Here is a 20,488-nt window from a genome sequence, read left to right as displayed (position 1 = left end):
CCAGGGCCTCAGTGCCCTCTGAATTTCTTCCTAACACGGGTGAGCCAGGCAATGGCACGACCAAGTGATCCCTGTGTAGTAGGAGAGGCCCCTTGCAAAGTGATGCTGAGCTCCAATCAGCTCTGCAGTTTGGTGGAGCTGCCAGATACCCGGGCAGTGCTGGGGTGGCAGCAAAGCAGACAGCAAGGGCAGTGCTTACTTCCCTGCACTCTTCCACAGAGTGCAGCACAAATCCCACCCAAGCGCCTTAACCCCAGCCTGGGGTGAAGCCTAGAAAGGGGTCATATAGGAATGTCAGAACTTGCAGTGGATTAAATCCCCCCAAAACAAGGGAAATCACGCACTCCTCATCCTCACAGCCTCCCCTTCCCTGCCTGACCACCCCAGACAGCCTCCCCACTGCTCACCCCTCCTGTGTGACACAGGACCCCACCACCTCCCCTCCTGGGAGCCCCCATCAGGTCCCCACACACCATCTGTTCACCCCAGCAGGCTTGTGGGTGGCCGAGGATGTTCCTCCCTTGCCATCTGTCTGTCCTCCCATTCCCTTTCCAGAGAACACCCCAGATCAAGGAAGCCTCCCACATGCCACCAGCACTCAACCTGGTGGGCAAAGCTCCTCAACTGAGGTTACCTCCTGAAACCAAGTCTTTACTTGCCCTGCCCACGATCTGATGCCACACACGGGCCTTTAAGAGGCATTACTGAAAGCAGTGCTTATCCTACACAAGCACGTAGAGCAGATGATGACTACATGCCCAACGTGGCCCAGTCATTTCACCACAGGTCAAATCCAGCCCCGAGGGCTCCCTGGCTCTGCCGGTGAGTAGAACATACCCTTGTCTGCCTGTGAATGTCAAATGGAAGAGGTGGATGTAGCAATCAAAATGTCTGTGGCAGGGATCTCTCAAGTGCGGTGGAATTATTTTTAGAGCAGACACGATCAAAATGTCAAAGGGGTTTTTATTTACGTTCTCTGGAAGGTTCGTTGATTGAAATTCCAATAAACAGAGGCTGCCTCTAATCCCGTTGTCACAAATTCGGGGCTGTAATCATTTCCTGCCATTGAAAAAATGTGCTATTAGGCAGCATGGCAGGACAAATGACCCGGTGTGCCTGACAGGGCTGTCAGCACTTCCAGCACAGCACTGCACGCTGTGACAGGAGTCCACCACCCCGCAGAGCCACCCCAAGATGTGACTTCATCGCTTGGCACTTCCAAAGGGGCTGTTTGCATGGCATGGTGCTGCAAAGCATGGGGGCACCCATTCAGAACTGCACCCAGGAGCCCATGGTCCCAGCCATGCAAGCTTGCACATTATGTACAGATTGCCCCTTTTCCTATTAGAGAGGAGCCTGTGTTCAGCAGCAGCACCAGCAGATCTGAAGTAGCAGAGCTTTTTTCTTGTTTACATGGCCAGAGAGGAGCAGGTCTGTAATGACCTAAATTAAAGGAGGACCTTGAATGAAATCCAGCTTGAGAGTGTGAACAGTCCATAGATAACTAGAAAGTTAGTGCTTTCCTCAGTGGAACTGCCTATTTACATCTGAAAACATCACAGACCTTGCCCAGAGGCTGGGACAAACAACTCCTTTCACTGCCTACTTCCCTCAAGGCCTTCCACTCCCACTCCAAAGGAGCTACTTTACACAGCAAGGGGAAATTTCCAGTAACTGTGGTACAAAAATGAATGCAAAAGTGCTCCAGCACCAGCTGGGAAAGTTGTACATAGAAAGCTCCCCATCCCACAAGGAGATTGCCATGAGCCATCCTGGAAAGGGACATGAGGACAAGTGCCATCTTCTGCTCCCACTCTTGGCTCTCGTGACCTTGGTGTGACAAGGGAAAGGCCACATTTTTACCAGGTCAGGCTTACAGGGGCTGGATCCTGCCCCATGCTCCCATGGGGTAGGCTCTACAGAGAGCCCTGGGGCAGGCTGTCATACTGTATCACCTGCTAGGACAGTGTATGGTGCAGCAGTCCCTTGTTAAGCATGAGACTGTGTGAAACAGAAATCTGGCAGAGGGGAACCTCCCCCTCCTTCACACCATGAGAGCACATCCTGGGAATAACCACCAGGACTCAGCTAAGCAGCATTCTCTAAGCACTTTTGAAGGGAAGTCTTCCAGCCATATCCCAGTTGACTTCTGCCTGGTCACTGCACAGAACATTAGGATCTGGGCCATGTGGTTTTCCTGCAGAAGTGCAGGAATTCTGGCTTCCATAGCTGCCACGCTTCTTCATGCATCCAACTGCACAAGTCCGTGAAGCTTTCCGGCAGCTTTGACTGCAGATTCTGCCACGTAGGAGAGAGAACTTCATGTTTCTCACAGTAGGTCTGGCTGAAAGCAAGAAATAAGCTGCATAATTGAATAGCACTTGTCAGAACACATGCAAGAATCAAACAGCAGAAACATTGCTTCTATTCACAGACACCCGAATTAAACTTTATCAGTGTTCACGTGTTGACAGTCACAGAATCACAGAACTGTTTGAGTTGGAAGGGACCCCTAAAGGCCATCCAGTCCTGTCGCGAGTTAGCAGCACAACACAGTGTTCTCGTGCCAGGAAGATTTCCTTATTGCTGTGATGATCACAGTCATCACGCTGCATATATCCACCTTTACTCTTCTAAGCAAGCCTTTTTGTAGTCTAACATGTGCATTTTGTACATTTCCACTAACAATCCACTGGCTAGAAAGCAAGCAAATTCCATAACAAGTCTTCATAACCAGCAGAGAGTTTATCTTATGCCTAGGTACAAGACATCCCTGTTTGTTCAGACCTTCTGTCTCCTCTCCAGAGCCTCCTTACCAACAAGTCAGCATTCAATGAGGCCAAGCTGACCGCTGCATCTCCCACATGGTCCAACCTCCCCGCACTGAGCAGGGACACCACAGCTCCATCAGGTGCTCAGAGCTCCATCCAGCCTGACCTTGACTGTCTTTGAGGACGGAGCATCCACCATCTCTCTGGGCAACCTGTGCCAGTGCCTCACTGCCCTTATTGTAAATCAAGGTGACTTTTCTCTAAGCACATCTCACAACCAGTTTCACTGCTCTGTATGAGCTGGAATGAGACTACCAATCTGTAGAGCAAATGTTTCCGCCACATTGCAGCCCAGCCAGTTCTGGGATTTGGGAGCCTACCTTCACAAGGGATTTCAGCAAATAGGAGATTAAGTGATTTACAGTATTTTAAAAGCATGTTCCTGGACATCTATTCTAAGGCAAAAGTGGTGTTTTAGATAACTACTTTAAAGAGTTGTATACAAGAGGCTTACTGATAACCCATTCATTATATCTGAATCAGTTTTCACTGTAAGGAGGAAGTGTGCTTGCTTATTAATTATTTCTCTCATTGCTTTCTCTTCTTTATAACAGGGCAACCTGCTGTCTGCTTGTGCCTGGAGCCCCAGGTCAGAGCTCTGTGTAACTCATCCTTGCTCTGCTAACATGGGGAACTATAAATAAACAGTGAAACGGGAGAGCAGAGGAAGAGGTGGAGCAAAGGGACTGTACTTTTCAACCTGAGACACTCAATCTATTCAGCTTAACCAACAGAAGGTGACTGGTGACAGTCTGTAAACATTAACTGAGCTTTCTGATAGCAGCGGGCTCTGGTATGGCACAGACCAAACAAAAGTCAGCTGGACAAATTCAGACAGAAAAGGAGCTGCAGATTATTTCGAGTCAAGCAAACAGCTCTATGCTCTCCACTGAAAGATATTTTTAAACAGAGAGGACCTGCAAAGAGACACTAGCATTTGCCTGGTTGCAGGTGCACATATTGTAATGGTCCAGGAGGGGGAGGATGCTGCAGAGGAGCCTTGCTGCAGGGATGCACAGACAGGAGGAAAGAACAGGGAGGAAAAGCCCCGTCTTCTCTTGCTGCTGTAAGCTGAATCACACTTCTCAGCATTCAGTTCCCTTCACCACCTACAACGTGATGCCTCACAGTGTGGAAATTTGCAGCCAGAGCAAGGAAAGCATACATGGAGTGTACAACAACAAGGAGCTCAGAGAGGCGATGTTACAGCCACAGGCATTCCATGCCCCTGAAGGAAGCATGTCCATGCATGTACACATCACTCTGAAGCACACACACACACACTTACCTTCCCTAACAACAAAAGCAGCAACAGCATGTACACGTTCCAGGCTTTACTTCTATATCTTCAAAAAGCAGGCTGCCTTCTGCTTCAGTTTTCCTACAATTATCACGAAATATCTTCAGGAGAGCATCTCTGTCTTCTCGGCGGAGTGGCTCTCTGATGTCCAACACTGCCTTCAGATGTTCTTCCCTTTTCAAAAGGGTAAGAGGATGGGTCAGTGAAAGAACCAAGGGAAAAGGTTTGCTTCCCACCACCCCACATTGCTGGGCCAGGTTCTACTGCTGGTTCTACTACTCTAGGTTCAGAACCTGCTTTTTGACACACTTTGGCCACCAAGAAAGGAGGAAGCCATAACACCAGGGCTGTGCATGACATGCCTGAGCATAAAGGTCCCACATGGAGCACATGGAGCTATGAAAATCATCACCTCAGTTTTCTCCTAGAAAAAAAATTGACATCTTCCATAATGGGTTTGGAGCAACTCTACACTGGATCATTCAAAAGCATCTATCGTTTCTTTCCTCACATGGAATGACCTAGCACTGCTTTGCTGATCATATATATATGATGTGTGTGTATCTATATATATATGTGTGTAATAAGAGATATTATGCTGTATCAGATAAACATCTTTGTAGCACAGTACTGCTTCTTTAAAAGAGGCAAATGCTTAGGAAAAGAATATGGAAACCAGGCCAAGCATAACATGATCTCTTTGTCTTTCTTTTTCGCTTCTGGCAGTCTGTAGTTAAGGGACTTCCTTCGCTAGGAGTTGTATCATGACTGTCACATTGAATAGGCACTAAGACAATTATATACCACAAATTGTCTGCTCCCTGTTTGAAGCTATTCACGCTTTTGGCCTTCAGAGCATCTTGCGACAGAGAGCTCTACACTGTAATGATGTTAACTTGAAAAAACACAGTCCCTAGCACAAGACATCAGAGCTTGAGATGGATATAATTAAAAAAACCAGAATTTGAAACAAATACAGTTAGCTAAAATCTCACCTTCCCAATACAAGTTGGGTTTCGTTTTTTCTAACAGCTTCCTATGAAAAACTGAAGTGTGTGTTCTCACTGGATTATGTGGAAATAGTTACTCCTAGAAGAGAACTGGTGAAATGGGAAAACCAAAAGCCAAATACTTGGAAGTTATGAAATTCCTGAGTTGAGGATGCTCTTGAAGCTTACATTTGGCCCACACATGCAGGTGCTACAAACTGCACCAGTGCAGCCCATACGTTGTTCATTCAAGTATTGTTTTTCCACAGTGTTCCTGCTTTTTTGACAGACACTTCATCCATCCTTCACTTTTATGGAGGGACATCTCAGCTTGAGTGGTTAATGTCAGGAAAAACTAAAAACCATACTAAGCTGCATCTGCAAATAGGAAGAACGGAGTGCATTCAAACACAAGCGCTGTGCCTGGGCCAGCACACTGCAAAGAGAATATCTCACAGGGCTAATGTTCTGGCCGCAAGTATTTGTGCAGATACTATGTAAAAAAAAATTACCTTAGACCAGGAAAGTGGTTGGGTACGAGCAGCAGGGCTATTTTCATCCCCTCAGCATCAGGAGCTTGAATAAGTGTTAGAATTACTTGAATGGGATCCTTGAGAGCACCAGCTGCGGGACCCTGGGAAGAGAAGCAAAGGAGTGTTCAGGGCAAGGGAAGCAATGTATGTTAGGATGTGGCCTCCCATCACATTCTGGTTCTCACTCCATGGGTTAGGAGCTTTGTGGGGCTGCCTGTGCATGCACAAGAAGCACATTGACCCTCCTAGTTAGGAGAAAACACAGGCTGCTCCCAGGATGGCTCAAGGACTACCTGCAGCAGCACAGAATTCCCTTCTGTACTTCCTTTCCCAAAGCAGGCCTCTCCTTACATCTCCTGTCCTCTCAAAGGCTATCTCACCCTTTGGGAAATGGTCTCCTTCCCCAGGTAAGCACTGTGTGAGAAAAAGTTCTGCAGGCCAACACATAACAGCAGCCATGGAGACAGCCCAGGGACAAAAGAGTGACCTGATCAGCAGGTGAGGGAAAGCAGATGCTGTAACAGACAGGGAAGCAGGGTTGGGTACTGTAAAGGATCTGAGCACAGTGCTGTGCCTGACCAGCTCTCTCTGAACTGGAGCAAACAAAAGAAAGAAGCCTCAAAAATCTAGCAAGACACACACAGCATTTTTAGAAAGGTTGAGGAAAGCAGAATGTGTTGTCCACATTTCTCATTGGTGCTGTAGTGCAATTAAATTGCCTCTCTGAATTATTGATGCCATCACGTCAACAGAGACTCTGTGACAAAGCACACTTGGGAAGCAGGCTGCCAAACCAGGCCAGGAGAAGCCCAGGTTCTCCACGGGGCATTAGAAACAGCAGGCCAGATCTTCCACACAGTTCATTTCTTCACTGAACATAAATCAAAAACAATAGTAATACTTGCAGACAGCCTTCTCTCTCCTCCTCCGCACTGCAGACACACAACATGTTCAGCTCTGCACAGCACACATGCTGTACTCAGCTCCTAATGCACCGATACTGCAAAGCTTCGTACTTGGCAAGCTCATTATTACAAAATGCTAATTAATTAGAAGGTGTCAGATGTTGTTGAGTGCTATATAGACAGGAAATGTTGGAGGTAAACAGCCTGCAATCTAAAAAGACAAAGAAGAGGCGGCTTGTCAGCAGTGTTTGGATGCTTGTATTGTTTAGGACAGGTATTGCTCTGAGGAAAGAAGGTATTTCCTTGTGTGTTCTGAAACAAAGTGGAAGGAAGAGTCTGAGTGGATAGCATAGTTGGGCAAGGAGCAGGTGAAGCCTGAACAGCAACTGCACAATAAATTCAGTCAGCAGTACAGCACATACTTTGCATGCACAACCATGTACCTCATCTGACTGAGTATCAGGCTGCCCCCTGCAAGCTGCTTATGCATTTCCTCCCCCAGGTTTTCAGTGCATCCACATCAAGTAAGAAAGAGAATAGAGTAGGGATGTGAGGGAAACTGTACTAACGAGATGCAGGCTTTTTTCACCCAAGTGGAACGTAGAGCTTTGACAGATAATTAGATTTCTCATATCTCGTTTATACTATAAAACCAGCTGTCCTTGCACATTGCAGCCAAAGCTGATGCTGAGCACAGCATCACTGGTAAGCCTCAGGGTTAACACTAGAGAGTCCCCTCACCCTTCCCAACACCCCGATTTCTCAAAGCACTGGCATATCAGTGACTGATCACTCTAGGAAGGGCAGGTCTTCAGCTAAAAGCACAGGCAGCCAGCAGCAGCCATGGCAGGGTCTGCAGGGAAGGAAGAGGCTAGATGGGAGGGCAACAACAGCTGTATCCCAAGGCCAACGATGGGCAGCCATATGGGGCAACCCATGGAGAAGGTGAAGATGTGGAACAGCTGATTTGGTTCTTCGTTCCAGAGCCTGGAGGGAAAGCGCAAGGCAGGAGCACAGCTCTTCAGACAGCCCTTCCTCATCTGCGAACACATGCTAAGGCACAAAGTCTTGCCTGGGGGAGCTGACAGCCTGAGAGCTGTCTTACCAGTTTAGAGGAATGTACTTCATTCTTATTTCAGTGGCAGGAATGTGAATCTCGCCTACTCTAGTCACACATTTCAAAACTACAAACTAAAAGCTTCTGGCAGATAGGAAAAGCTGTCTTCCAGCCCCCGATTTACATATCTATGAAGTTAGATACCACTGTGGTTAAGATCTCTTAAGCTTGTCTCTGGCTTTCAGAGCCTTTCTCTCTTCTTCATGACACAGCAAAACCATAACCATATCAAAGACTTACTAAGCACTCTTTAAAGATGGCACACAGCATCCTATGATCTTCTTCCATCTTGCTGACCATCTGCCGCCTCCTCTTCATAGACAATTTCCTGCAAGTGGCCAGGAAGGCTTGTACATATTCCTTAGCAATTATGTTGTTCACAGACTTGACTAGGTCCTGTTCAAGAGCAAAGAAGGCCGAATTAATTCCTCTATACTCAGCAGAATAATGAACAGGGAGCAGACCATACATATAGGATTCTGACCAGTGTAGGCAGGTGATATAAAGTCCATGCAGAAAGATGTCCCATTTCTCTGCTTAAGCATCCCTGATATAATACAAGCCGTATGTGGATGACTACAAGCTGTATGTGGATAACAGTGATAGTAAGTGTGGAAACATCCAACCAAAAGCAATGGAACCAGTTGGCTGAGCTCCTCTCATGCTTCGGAGTGGCAAGGTAACGCTTGGCACAGCACCAAGCCAGCAATCAGCATAGCTTTGGGAGATCTTGGACTACAGACAAAGCAAGGTCCAGTCTCCCTAGAACATTCCTGCTAGGCACATCCCCTGGCCATACCCACAGGCACACTGTTGTGGCTGGGCACAAAGCTCACATGAGTACTTCTAAGCCACACACAGCCTGCTAAGAAACATCAGTGCTAAGACCAAGAAGTGCTTGAAGAGGGAGGAAGAGTGAACATTTCTAAGGGGAAATGGTCTGCTGTGGCAAAAACCCATTTTCATTAGTAGAGAAATCAGCCCAGATTTAGGCTGCAGTCCAAAAGTACAGGAAATCCCCAGCCCTGTCCAAAAGAGACAAAGCAAGAGACAGACAGCTCTGGCTGACCACTGAGCCACAGCTTACCCCAGCACTAATGTGACATAACACCCAGTGACAGGCTCTGAACAACAGCAGAATAACTGCTAATTTTTCTGTTCCATTACTGTTTTCCACGTTTCAAAACGTTAATTAAGATCAGCACCAACACAAAGCCTGCAGAACTTGGAGGAATGAGAAAGGGAGTCCAACGCTTAGCATACCAATAAAGTGGTACCGGGGCAACTGCAGTAACAGAGACAGCTCAATGTTCCCACTCTCTGTTTGGAAGATACATTTGGTTTTCTCATTTCTACCCTTCTTGGTTTCTCTGAGAGATGACAGAAAGGTCGTAGCTGTCATGGGGAAGTAGGTGCCAAACTATGAGGAACTGGACTGAGACCACTAGATCTGTAACAAACTTTCTATTGATAGAAGAAATGGGAGTTCAGTTTAATGTTGGAATGCTGCGCATGGAGAGGTTCACGGACTAGTTTTAGCAACTTCTGAATATCTTGTTCTTTCTTCCTTATTTCTCACCTGATATTTGTCTGTTTTTTTCCTCTTGAACACCAAAAAGCTTTGCTTTAAGACTTCAAGGATGCGCCTGAAACCACTGTCACTCTTTCTGAAATGATCCTTCAGTGTTCCCTGAGGAAAAGAGGCAGAGTCAGAGTGCACATGTGGAGACATCATGTGGATTGCTGTGCTTTTGCTCTTCCTGCCCTCAGGAAAATAAAAGGAAGACTCCACCACAAGCTGCGGCATCCTGTACATTTATTTCAAATAAAAGCAAAATGTGGAAGACAGAAACAATTTAAAATCAGGAAGGATATATTAAGTTCTTAAACCCAAACCTAGAAGATATAAAACTATGAGAAATGGGTCTTGAACACCTTCCAGGGATGGAGCATCCACAGCTTCTCGTGGTCTAATTCCTGACTACCCACCGCCATCTTGGATTTTGTGGATTATCACTGCCAAATGAAGATACCCAACTACTAAGAACATACAGCACTCCACTCAAGTGGAGCTCAACCCTTGGGGTCTGGGTCCCTAGAGGTGGTATGGGATACTTCGTTCTAGCACAACACCAAGTATTATTATACCCCCTGAAGTGAGAGTGTCTGCCTGACGTCATGAAAATATTCAGTATTAACATGGGTCGCCCATACCTTGATTTCAGAAGTGACTGTCTGCAGAAAATGCTCCATAATCTTGTCTTCTGTCCTGTCTATAATTCTTTTTATCTTAACATCCTGATCAGTGCTGGCACTATAAAGGTACGTTAAATTATACCAGACATTTCTGCATAGAAACAAAAAAGGACATTAAAAACAAAATTGATCAGATCAAATCAGGGTATTCTCTCATATCAAAGCTCTTTCCCCTGCAACCAACATGACTGCACACTTGAACAGACACATGCTCAGGTGCAGCATTACCACAGGGTAACCTCACTGACCCACATGGGTGCTTCCATCTCTTGGACAGCTCTTGTTAAGATGTTGCCACGAGGACATGTAAGCTCAAACCACACAAATGCCACTTGTACCCAGTGAGCTTAAATGACTGAAAAAGCTACTATTTCCAAAAATGAAAAGGCATTAAGAGGCCTTGACAAATGGAGGCTTGCTGAGCGTTCTGTGAGCCTCTGACACTCAACAAATACAAGGTGAACAGTTATATTCCACCAGAACTGTCTTCAAGACAGCAAAACCCCATTAAAATGACCACTGGTTTGAAACCAGACATTTTACTTTCTGGGAAAGCTCAATGTGTATCTTCGCTTTTAGTATCACTGGAAACGATTACATAAAGGAGCCTCATTAGTATTCAGTGTAGGATCCAGCAGTAGCAACATACACATACAAGAAACAAAACAGCTACAGTCTCAATGCAAGCTCCTGGTGTCAAATAAGCACTGTGCATAAGGCGGATTTTGCTGACTCTGGAGATCCTCGGATACTTTTACACAGAAAGAACAGAAGCAACCTCATTTTCTCTATTGCTGCAAACACTTCTGAAATTAGTTTGGAGGTGCAAAAAGCCTCCCCCACCCTTCTGTGCTTTATTGCTTCCTTCCTTCCTTCCAAACAGCCTCAGGAAAATCCTGGCATGTTCAACAGGGTTTCATTCAGCAAAGCACTTGAGCACGGGCTTACCGTGAAGTACATAAGTACATGCAACTCAGTGCAACATCCATGGAATTTTCCTATTGAGAGATAATCAGGCCAGGGAAGGGAACCACGAATCAACACACAGCAGAGCTGGCCAGGATAAAGGCCACAGCCAGCTCCTCCCACACTTAACATTCTCCACACATGGTGTGCGTGGAGCTCCAGATCCAGCTGGGGGCACAGCCAACCCCTCAGCAGAGTTAGAAGAGAATCAGAGAATAGGAAGTTCCTTTCACTTCAGATGCTACCGGGGTCTGGTTCCTTACCTGAGAATGCAGAAGTCCTCAATGATTCTTAAGCTGCTGGAGATCCCATGGGAGCAGTTTTGCTGGAGAAAGCTTCTGACTTTGTTTTCATAGCTAAATCAAAATGGGATGACATACTTTTAAGCTGATATGTTCTGTCACACATCTGACAGTGTTAGCCTAGCAGCAAAAGGAAGCAATACTCTGTGATTGCTTGTATTTTGAGTGTGCACGCTTTCACTCTCTGAAAGGGGACCTAGGGCAAGGCAAAGATGGTCTCTGTCCTGCCCAGCAGGTGAGGAGGAAGAGCACAGCAATAATTGGGGACAGCCCTTGAGCTGCCTGGGTGCCACTTCTTAATAGAGGCAGGAAGTTCTTTTTATCACTGTTGCTGCTGCAGTACTTGCTTCTGGGAAGCAACTTGGCTTTGCTGATGAAGCTGCAGAACACTAAAAGCCTTGATGTGCAGAAACAACCCACAGAGTCTATTGACCACTTCATCGCAGCTTCGATCTCACAAGTGGCTCCTGAACAGTTGTCTATTACAGGAACTTCCTTCTTTTTATAATGTGAGAAGCTAAGGATCTGAAATCATATCCCTTTCTGAGTTATATCATCTACAACCAGCAACACTGGCATTTTCTGTTGTGCAGGATAGAAAGGGAGGGGAGATGCTTTGCGTCAAAATGCAGATGAAGGAAGTCCAAAGAAATGGTGGGAGGGCAAAAGATGAGAACACGGTATTCATCATGCACCAAGAAGAACAGAGCAGAGCTCTCACCCTACAGGGAGCCAGGAGGCAGCACCAGGCCTGGGAAACACAAGCAGGGCAGAAAGAGTCAATCCTGGCCATCAAGCCATGAAGCCTCTTTCTGGCTGTGGTTAGGATCTGAAAACAGGATTGCCAGTGGCTACACCAGTATTTCCTTCCACTGAGCACTGAGGTCATGCCCACAGGGAAATAGCATCCCCCTTACCTGTTCAGGAAGTTCAGGTACTCCTCCAGGCATACAGCTTCCACCTTCTCCCTTAGGCTCTCACTGATGTGCTGGGCTGCTTCTGTCTTCTTTGTTAATATCTGTGGATTTCAAAGCCATTTTGTTCTTTATGCAGTGAATAGGAATACAGCTCAGGTGCCTACAAGCAGGTGGGCTGTGCCAGACAGCTAAAACCCAGCCCACTTGGGGCAGGCTTGAGCTGGTGACAACCTAACGCTGCCCCTTAGTTGCTCTATGGAAACAAAAGCTTGCAAGGGGGAGGGAGGCAGATGGATAAAAGGAGACAGATGGACGCGTGTGCTGCGTTATCTCAGTGCTCTGGGAAGAGTCAGCAAGACACAAAGGGCGGCATTCCACATTTTCCACTGCTCAGAACAGATGTGAAAGTTCACCAGAAGGGTGACAGGATAAAACACACTATGCCAGAGTGTCAGGAAACCACAGCTGATGAGTTTCCACAGCATGGTGCTCATTTGATACTTGAACTTTAGGGGTCAGCCTGAGAAAATTGAGGAAGTGACAATTCCTTAAGGGTTGCCATTTTATCTGGGCTCTTCATCACCTACCACAGAACACTCAAACCTACCAGCTGCGTGCACAGCACAGCCAAACCATCATGGCTGAGACATGGCCAGATGTTGGAGATGAGAACACCATATCTACAGCATCTCGGCTGATGTGAGGGCCCTGTCAGCTGTCCTCTATCTCTATCTAGCTTCTGCCAGGTGTAATCCCCAGGATTTATTTTGGTGCTTCTGCAGATCTTGATCCAAAACCTCAAGAAAAAGGCAGGTCTGAGGGCCAAGAAAAGCAGTCAGAATGTGGCAGCTGACTTGCAAGCTTGTAATGCACTGAGCTGAGCCCAAAACATGCAAAACCGGATCTTGCCAATTACCTACATAGCTGTGTGCGACAATGCGATTCCAACAAAGGATGTGAGCTTTTCAACTCCCTTCCCAGTTTACCTGAATGACTGCAGCATCTGTGCAAGGGGTTTCCCCAGTATCAAAGGCTTCATTCAGGGCTTTCCCTACTTCCTTCTTTAAAATAAAAATAAAAATATTAATATTATTATTATTATAAAGAAAGAAGAACAGTTGAGATGTGATGGCATTTGTGATGAGTTAAGTTTCCCAGCCTTTCATTATGCGTTTGGACTAGATGAATTTCTGCCTCTGTTTTTTTGGCCATCTCATTTAACCCCGGCAATTTTCCAGCTGACCTAATAACACTGTCCTGCTTTGTTCTACATTGTTTGCTTGAGTTTAAAAGATTTGCAGAGTCCTTTCATCCCCATGTCAGCTCGGGTTATCTACAGCCTTCCCTAGCTAGCTTAGCTCCAGTGAAGGTGCCCACACAGCAAAACAACACTTAGGCACAAAGCCTGCCAGAGACTGTAGCTGAGATTTTCCACCCTTCCTAGCTCTAACAAGCACCACATAAACCAGCCACCTCTAATGAAAAGCATTCCCTCACTCAAGCCAGGGACATGTGAGTACCAATAGAGTCAGACTCGTGTTTAGAGCTACTGTCACAGCATGATGAGCCCCATGAGGCGGTGTGATGGGAAATTTCCCAAGGCTTGGCTGGCTTGCGCTATTTTCATTTGACTATAAAAACAAAACTGACACTGTAGAGAAAGGGCTCGTTGCTTAAAACATGATCTGACCTTTATAGAAGCTTAAAATTCAAAAGCCTGGCTTAGTTATTCATTCATTTCTGCATCTTTCACCAAAGAAATAGAAAGAATGTAAAGCCTGATCTTCCGTTTTTTGTCTTTGTTCTCTTCTGGATGATGAATTACAAAATTTATGGCTGTCACTTAAGAATTCCATCAAAAGTGTTCCCAAAACTGCTCTGCTGCATTCATTTAAAGGTGTTAAACAAAGGCAAATAAGTGCTTATAAACAACCCAAGAACAAATTCCTTTCAGAGTGCCATCACCTGACTGCAAGCAATCGTTGAGCAGGATGTGCTGAGACAACAGATCCAAGCTGAGCTGCACCAAAAGCTCTGGCCTGCCCCAGCTGCAAAGTAACTTTAACCAACACAAAGGTCTTGCTGCACAATGGGACAAAGCACACAGTAACTCACTTCAGGGCAGTAACTCGTTGAACCAGAGCACTTGGTTGCTCTGGACCAGGTGATGTGAGCCCACCCTCTGTAGCCCTTGCAGTGACACCAGCACCCCATACACCAAAAGACAGGGCACCAGTTTCTGATGTAACAAGCAGAGCCATAAATAACCTCTAGCTTCCCCCTGCTCCTCTCTCATCTGTCCAACTCCTGTTTTAAAACGTGTGAGAATTTAACATCCTCGAGACCTGCACCTACTTAACAAATACAGTCAAAATTGGCTGAGATGTTCAGTGAAGTACAGAGTGCAGGCAGAACAAGGCTGTTGGGAGCCTCGGTCACTTGGGCAGCAGCAGCAACTCGGCCCAAATTCTACAAAGCACGTTCGCTTCTCAGTCATTTATTTTGTCTACATGAGAAGATAAGGGAAGGAAAAGAAGATACAAAGCCATGTCACTTCAGATAGTTATAAGCCCTCCTTTTGTCCAGGAATGCCTGTCTGGTCTTTCCATCCCTGGTTTTGGGCAAAGAGTCAGTTTTGAGCTGAGATCACAGAAGCAGGGGACAGAAAGTTTATTTCCCACCTCTCAGTACCAGAATGAACCCTAATTCCTCGCTGCAAGGTTTGCCCTGCACTCGTGTCAAGTGCCAACAGCACAGCAAGGGTAAGGACAACCCAACAACAACCACATCAATGACACCATAATTACCAGCTCACCAACTTCTCAACCTCAAAAGGCACAAAGGCCTCTTGCCCTGGACATGTCAGTACTGAGGTATCACTGCCCATCCCCAGAGCTGGCCATGTTCCCCACAATGACTTCTGGGAGCTGCTTTGAACCCCGTGTGACATCTGAGTTCACAGAAGCCTGTGATGTGGTCACAGCTCTCATCACTCACTTCTTTTGAAAATGCTTTGAGTTTGCAGAGGTGTGAGGCTGGCACTCCCCGTGACAAAGATAAGTGACAGGCGAAGCAGGCTATTGCTCATTCTGTTCTGCTTCTTCTCATTCAGAAATATATAGTCATCCACTGAAATGGCAAAACCAGAGTTGAATGACTTATAGTCATAGTAACATATTATGATCGCTGAGAGATAATTCACAGATAGTAGAGTCATAAAATTGTTTGATCTGGAAGAGACCTTTACAGGGCATCCAGTCCAAGCCCCTGCAATAAACAGGGACACCCACAGCTCCATCAGGTGCCCAGAGCCCCGTCCAGCCTGACCTTGGCTGTCTCCAGGGATGGGGCACCCACCACCTCTCTGGGCAGACCTGTAAGATGTGCAAAAAATGCAGCCAGCTTGGAGCATCATGGCACAAGTATTTATAGCCACTGCCAGATCTAGGTGAGCCTGCTCAGTGGATGGTGTGCCCAGAAGGCAGAATGCCCGTGGTTACAGAGCTTCCCCCAGTCATGACATTAGGGGGAAAAAAATAAAGAGTTCAATTCTCCGTCACTGTTAGCAGCTCTGAGAGCTTGTCAGTGACTCAATATCACGCTCTGAGACAACTTCATTAGCACTACCCTCTCCGTAGTCATTTCCTTCCTTGAAATGAGTGCTAAAATAAGCCCTTCGGGTCACATGGTCTTCCCCAGGGTGATGATTTAAAACAGCCCATGAAGAGGCTCAGATTCAAACACCAAAATCAGTAGTTTTTAAGGATATTATCACCAGCTGGTGCCTCTGCTCCCATGTTTGTGACAACCTGAGGGCTACAGGGGGAACGGCACTTAAGGAAAACTGCAATTTCGAGTACTTTCCCTAGTGTGATACAACAACCTGCTCATGGGCAGGGGGAAGAGGAGGGCAGTAACTTCTGGTCCTGCATTTGGGCATTAGCTGAATCCAAAAGGCCAGGCTGAGTTTTCCAAACATTGTGGTTTCCTCTGCGACTCCCCACTGCTATAATACATTTTCCTTGCTTTACTGATACTCCACATGCCTAGCCAGCACTCCTCAAAGGGGGAGAGCTGGGAAGAGAAGAGGTGCTGCAGCCCTTGAGCAGAGGCTACCTGTGGGACTGCAAGGCAGGCTGCCCTGCTCAGGCCTTACAGAGTGGCTGTGCACCAGCCGCGTTTCCTTGCGCTGGGGTCTGGAAGTAATCTTTGTTCTAGCCTCAGCTGTGTCAATCCAGAAGGCTGGAGAGAGCTGTGAGGGAGTCCACATATCAAGCAAATCTAGCATCCTCAATAACTGAGTCCTTACCCGGGTGACTGCAAGTAACTTTTCTTCTGTCTTCAGAATAATCCACATGAGACTTTGCACATCACTGTGCTGGGAGCTCTGCCTGGGTCCCAACTGTGTCCCACTGCCCCTGCATGTAGAAGGCAAGAGTTGAGTCTCCCATCTGGTACATCCTCCCACCTGGCACCCCCTGCTCTATGCTGGGGGCTCACAGGGCATGCAACGAACACTCAGCAGTGCTCATTAATACTGGCCCAGCCCCAACATGTTCAATGATCCTTTTCATGCCCTTTTCCTATTATTATTATTATTATTTTTATTTTCCTCCTTCCTGCTCTTGCTGTCCAATTAGACTTCTTGCTCTCCATTAGTGGGCAGGTAGGGATGGGCTGACAGTTGGACAAGTAAATCTTAATGATCCTTTCCAACTTCAATGACTCCATGATTCTTTGATCTCCCTCTCCCCTTTCCTCTCCTACTGCTGCGTTCTTTCTTGGGCTTGGGCACAGTTACACAAACCCTCTTCTGTGTATGCACAATTGCACCAGTGTCATACACACCATGTAAATGGAAAGGGGACTATAAGGGGAAGCACCTGTATACCAGGACAAATACATCTCCACGTGAGCATTTACTGAGGTTGCAATTGTGTTCAGAGAGAGGAATTCAGTTATGATTTATTTCTTTTTGTCCCCTGAAGCCAGCCCCGAATCTCTCCTATTCTCATTGTTACTTTCTTCGTTATCTTCTGACCTTAACACAGCCAGAGGCTGCTCTTTTTTGAAAGAAGAAACTCAGAATGCATGTTTTTATCATTTCAGCAGCCCATTAATCTTACTGAAAAACAAGCAGCAAAAGGGATACATCCTGAGCTCACATCTCCCATATATACATATGACCCATCACACCACCTCCCTCCTTCAGGAGCCCAGCTGAGGAACTGATTAGCAGCTGACCATTATGAGTGCAATTATACAAAGAACAGAGAAACTCGAGGCTTGCCTGGAAGCCAAATAAGCCAAAAAGTCTGAAAACTAGTGGGACATAATTAGATTCTCTGGATGCACCATCTCTGGAGGTGCCCAAAGCTGGATTGGATGGGGCCCTGGGCAGCCTGAGCTGGTGTGGGCAGCCATCCCACAGCAGGGGTTTGGAACTGAGTGGGCTTTCAGGACCCTTCCAACCCAATTCATTCTGTGATTATGTTTCTAGACTAATGCTGTTAAGTAGCAAAGCAAACATGAACACAGAAAATCAAACATCTCCTCTACCATCACCATACACAAAGAAATAGCGGAAAAGCAAAGTAGGTTCAGGCTTCAATGACAGCTACAAAGCATTCTCAGGGCAAGGCTTTTGAGTTCACACTGGGTCAGGTATGCTGCTCTTCAGATCATGGGGCAAGACACACCTGTTTTTCCCAAACTTGGGTAGGGATTTCATTTTCTGCTGTATTTTTTTCACATGGCTTAAAAACTAATGAAGGAAAAGTGGAAACAATTTGTCAACCTGCAAGCCAGATAAGCAGTGAGAGGGCACAGCAGACAACAGTAGTCCACAGAATGTCCTCCAGACGTACCTATTGTATGCTTCCAGGCACCATTTGTAAACTAAGAGCCCTTGGCTGAAGGTACAGTGCTCACTGTCAGTAAGGGCAGCAAGGTGAGAGGACAAGGAAGCATGGCAGCACCGTGTGTAGGGGATGAGCAGTCCTGCTTCTTTGAAGGCACCACTTCTGTGCTCCAGGTTCAGGAGGAATGTTTTTTCCAACTGACTCAGATGCTGTTTTAGTGCAGACTCATCTGCATCACCAGTGGGAATAAAGGGGGAAATCCGGGCTGTCCAGTACTGCGTTAGTTCTTTCTCCAGATCTTTCTCCCAGAAGTTTGGATGCCAGGTGGAAGCAGGCTCCATCCCTGGCTCCATCCCTTGCTTACTGCTCATCCACTCCTCTTTCTTCCGCTTCTGCCACTGCAGCGATTCACCCACTGACTGCAAAGGCTGCAGGAGCATCTCATCACTCCTACCAAGGGCTTTTCTCACAGCAGACCACATTCGTTCAGCCAGGAGAGTGTAAAGTGACTCAGAGTTTCCCACATCATCATTTCCAGACTGCTCCAAATGAGAAATACGACGGCAAGCTTGATAAAAATTTCCTTGCTCAATGAATCCACGGATGGTTTCCTCTGCAATAGAGAGAATAACAGCTCAGCTTGATGCTTGTTCACACCTCCATCACTTTAACACCCACGTACTGAAGCATGGGGTTCACGGCTACCCCAAACATCTTCACTCTACTTAAAAGAACCTCACTTCAGGTTCAGCACAAGCAGTTCTCACTTTCAAGCTCTTTTCTTTTTATCTCTTCCTTTCTCATTTAGGCTCACAGAGCTGCTGTCTGCAGCAGCTTGCCATGGCTATCCCAGCAGACCTGCTTTTGTGGGCAATACAGGTTTATTCATGATAACCCTTCCCTAAGGGAAGTACCTTTTTTTTTTTACAGAGCAAAGGAATTACAAAAAGAACATCTGAAAGAGCACAGGGCTCAAAGTCAAACCTAGTAGGAATCCTCTGCCTTCTGCATAGAAAGCCTAGCAGGATGAGGCACTGCAGTCAGTGGAATCAGGAACCCGCTTTGGGTGTGTGTCAAGTGGAAAATGAAAGAGTATTTGCTTAACTGTCTTTTGCATGTATCCTAATTTTCCTCTACGAATTAACTCCTTTATGGAGTTAGGATTAAATCAAGCGTGTGAAGGGAAGAACATGACACAAAATGGGGAAAGGTTAATGCAAGGATCTCCAGCAAAGCAATGGGCAAGCTGCACTCCTGACCTCAGTACACACAGCAAATAGGAAAGGTTTCCCTCATCCAGTTAATCCATGCACAACTCTGTGGAAGAGCAGCACAGTTACACCCTACAAGGTATAAGCCAAACGTACATCATCTTTTTTTTCCCCCAAGATATATCAGGAGCCTTTGTAGAGATAAAATAAGAGCAGCAAAGAGACGTGTGCATGAAGCTTAGGAAAAGTGAGTCACAAAACCTTCTCAGAACGTACAGCTCATAAAGGACATTCAATTAAGTGAAGGATAGTGAGAAGGAAAACTTAAAGGCCCAGTTCCAGAAAGTAACAAAAAGTCTGCGGGGCTGGAGGAAGCTGAGAAGGTCTGGGACTGGGATGAGAGTGAACTTCAAGGTTACCTGAAGGCATCTCTCTCTTCTCTTCTTTCCTGCTTGTTTCCATTTCCAGCAAATTTTCTGCCTCATTTTTGCTTTTATCCTTCTTTACAGCTGCCTTTTGCCTGCTAGGAACAGTCTCTACCACATTGTCGGCCAAGCTTTTCAGGTTTTCTACCCAGTTTGTTTCCTGCTTCTCTCTCTTCTTGGCTTCGGGAAGCATCTTTGCCTTCTCCCCGGCCCCTTTCTCCCGCTTGTGGCCTCTTCCCACCAAGGCTTTGCAGGAACTCTTTATCTTCTTCATGACCCAGACAGATTTGGATTCTGGAAATACTATCAGAAAAAAAGATGTTAAAACTCCTCTGTGCACGGTGATGTTTCAGGTATAAGTTCAGCACTGACTTCCCAGTGAAGTCATTTATCTACTGGTCTTCATCTGGGCGGTTACAACCTCCACTTGATTTCTAAGAAATGGACCTGTTTCCTGACTGTGATGACTGAATGTTTACAGGCTGCCAGCCCTGTTATGTAATCTCTCTGCTTTGGGAAAATTATGTCAAAAACCCCGTACACAATCTAACCAAAACAATGGGGAAAAGCCGGTGGAATTTTCACCACGTTCTGAATGATTAAAATACCCCTGCATTGCTGCAATGATTCCAATGACAACCTTATCAGCTTAATAGAGTTTATTATTAAGTTTCTGTGAGGCATGCATCACATTTCACACACACACTGCATGCACTGGCTGTGCCTGAATTGCTCTGTAGTGAGGAAATCCCTCCTTGCATTGGAGCCAGGATCTTCCCCACCTCTCAGAAAGCCCAGTGTTAGCCAAGAGAGATGCAAACTCGTAGAGGGGATGTGAAGATATTCTTGTTTCAGCAGCGCTGTTTGGAGGAGAT

The 20,488-nt window shown here is 46.3% G+C and overlaps 1 protein-coding gene across 1 annotated transcript; it reads right to left on the bottom strand.

Moving 5' to 3' along the window:
- Positions 1-945: 945 nt before the first annotated feature.
- On the bottom strand, positions 946-20,056 carry LOC140253144 (exocyst complex component 3-like). Its single transcript, XM_072338565.1, has 12 exons — positions 19,608-20,056; positions 17,984-18,590; positions 16,426-16,534; positions 13,103-13,177; positions 12,117-12,217; positions 11,161-11,253; positions 9,890-10,022; positions 9,255-9,365; positions 7,916-8,071; positions 5,633-5,754; positions 4,120-4,305; positions 946-2,344 (listed from the first exon to the last, which is right to left on the bottom strand). Exons 1-11 carry the CDS (start codon positions 19,885-19,887, stop codon positions 4,125-4,127), a joined length of 1,968 nt encoding a protein of 655 aa, XP_072194666.1. The 5' UTR covers positions 19,888-20,056; the 3' UTR covers positions 946-2,344; positions 4,120-4,124.
- Positions 20,057-20,488: the final 432 nt, after the last annotated feature.

Source organism: Excalfactoria chinensis, chromosome 5 (genome assembly GCF_039878825.1).
Source record: "Excalfactoria chinensis isolate bCotChi1 chromosome 5, bCotChi1.hap2, whole genome shotgun sequence".
NCBI lineage: Eukaryota > Metazoa > Chordata > Aves > Galliformes > Phasianidae > Excalfactoria > Excalfactoria chinensis.
This window is presented reverse-complemented; position numbering and strand designations above follow the sequence as displayed.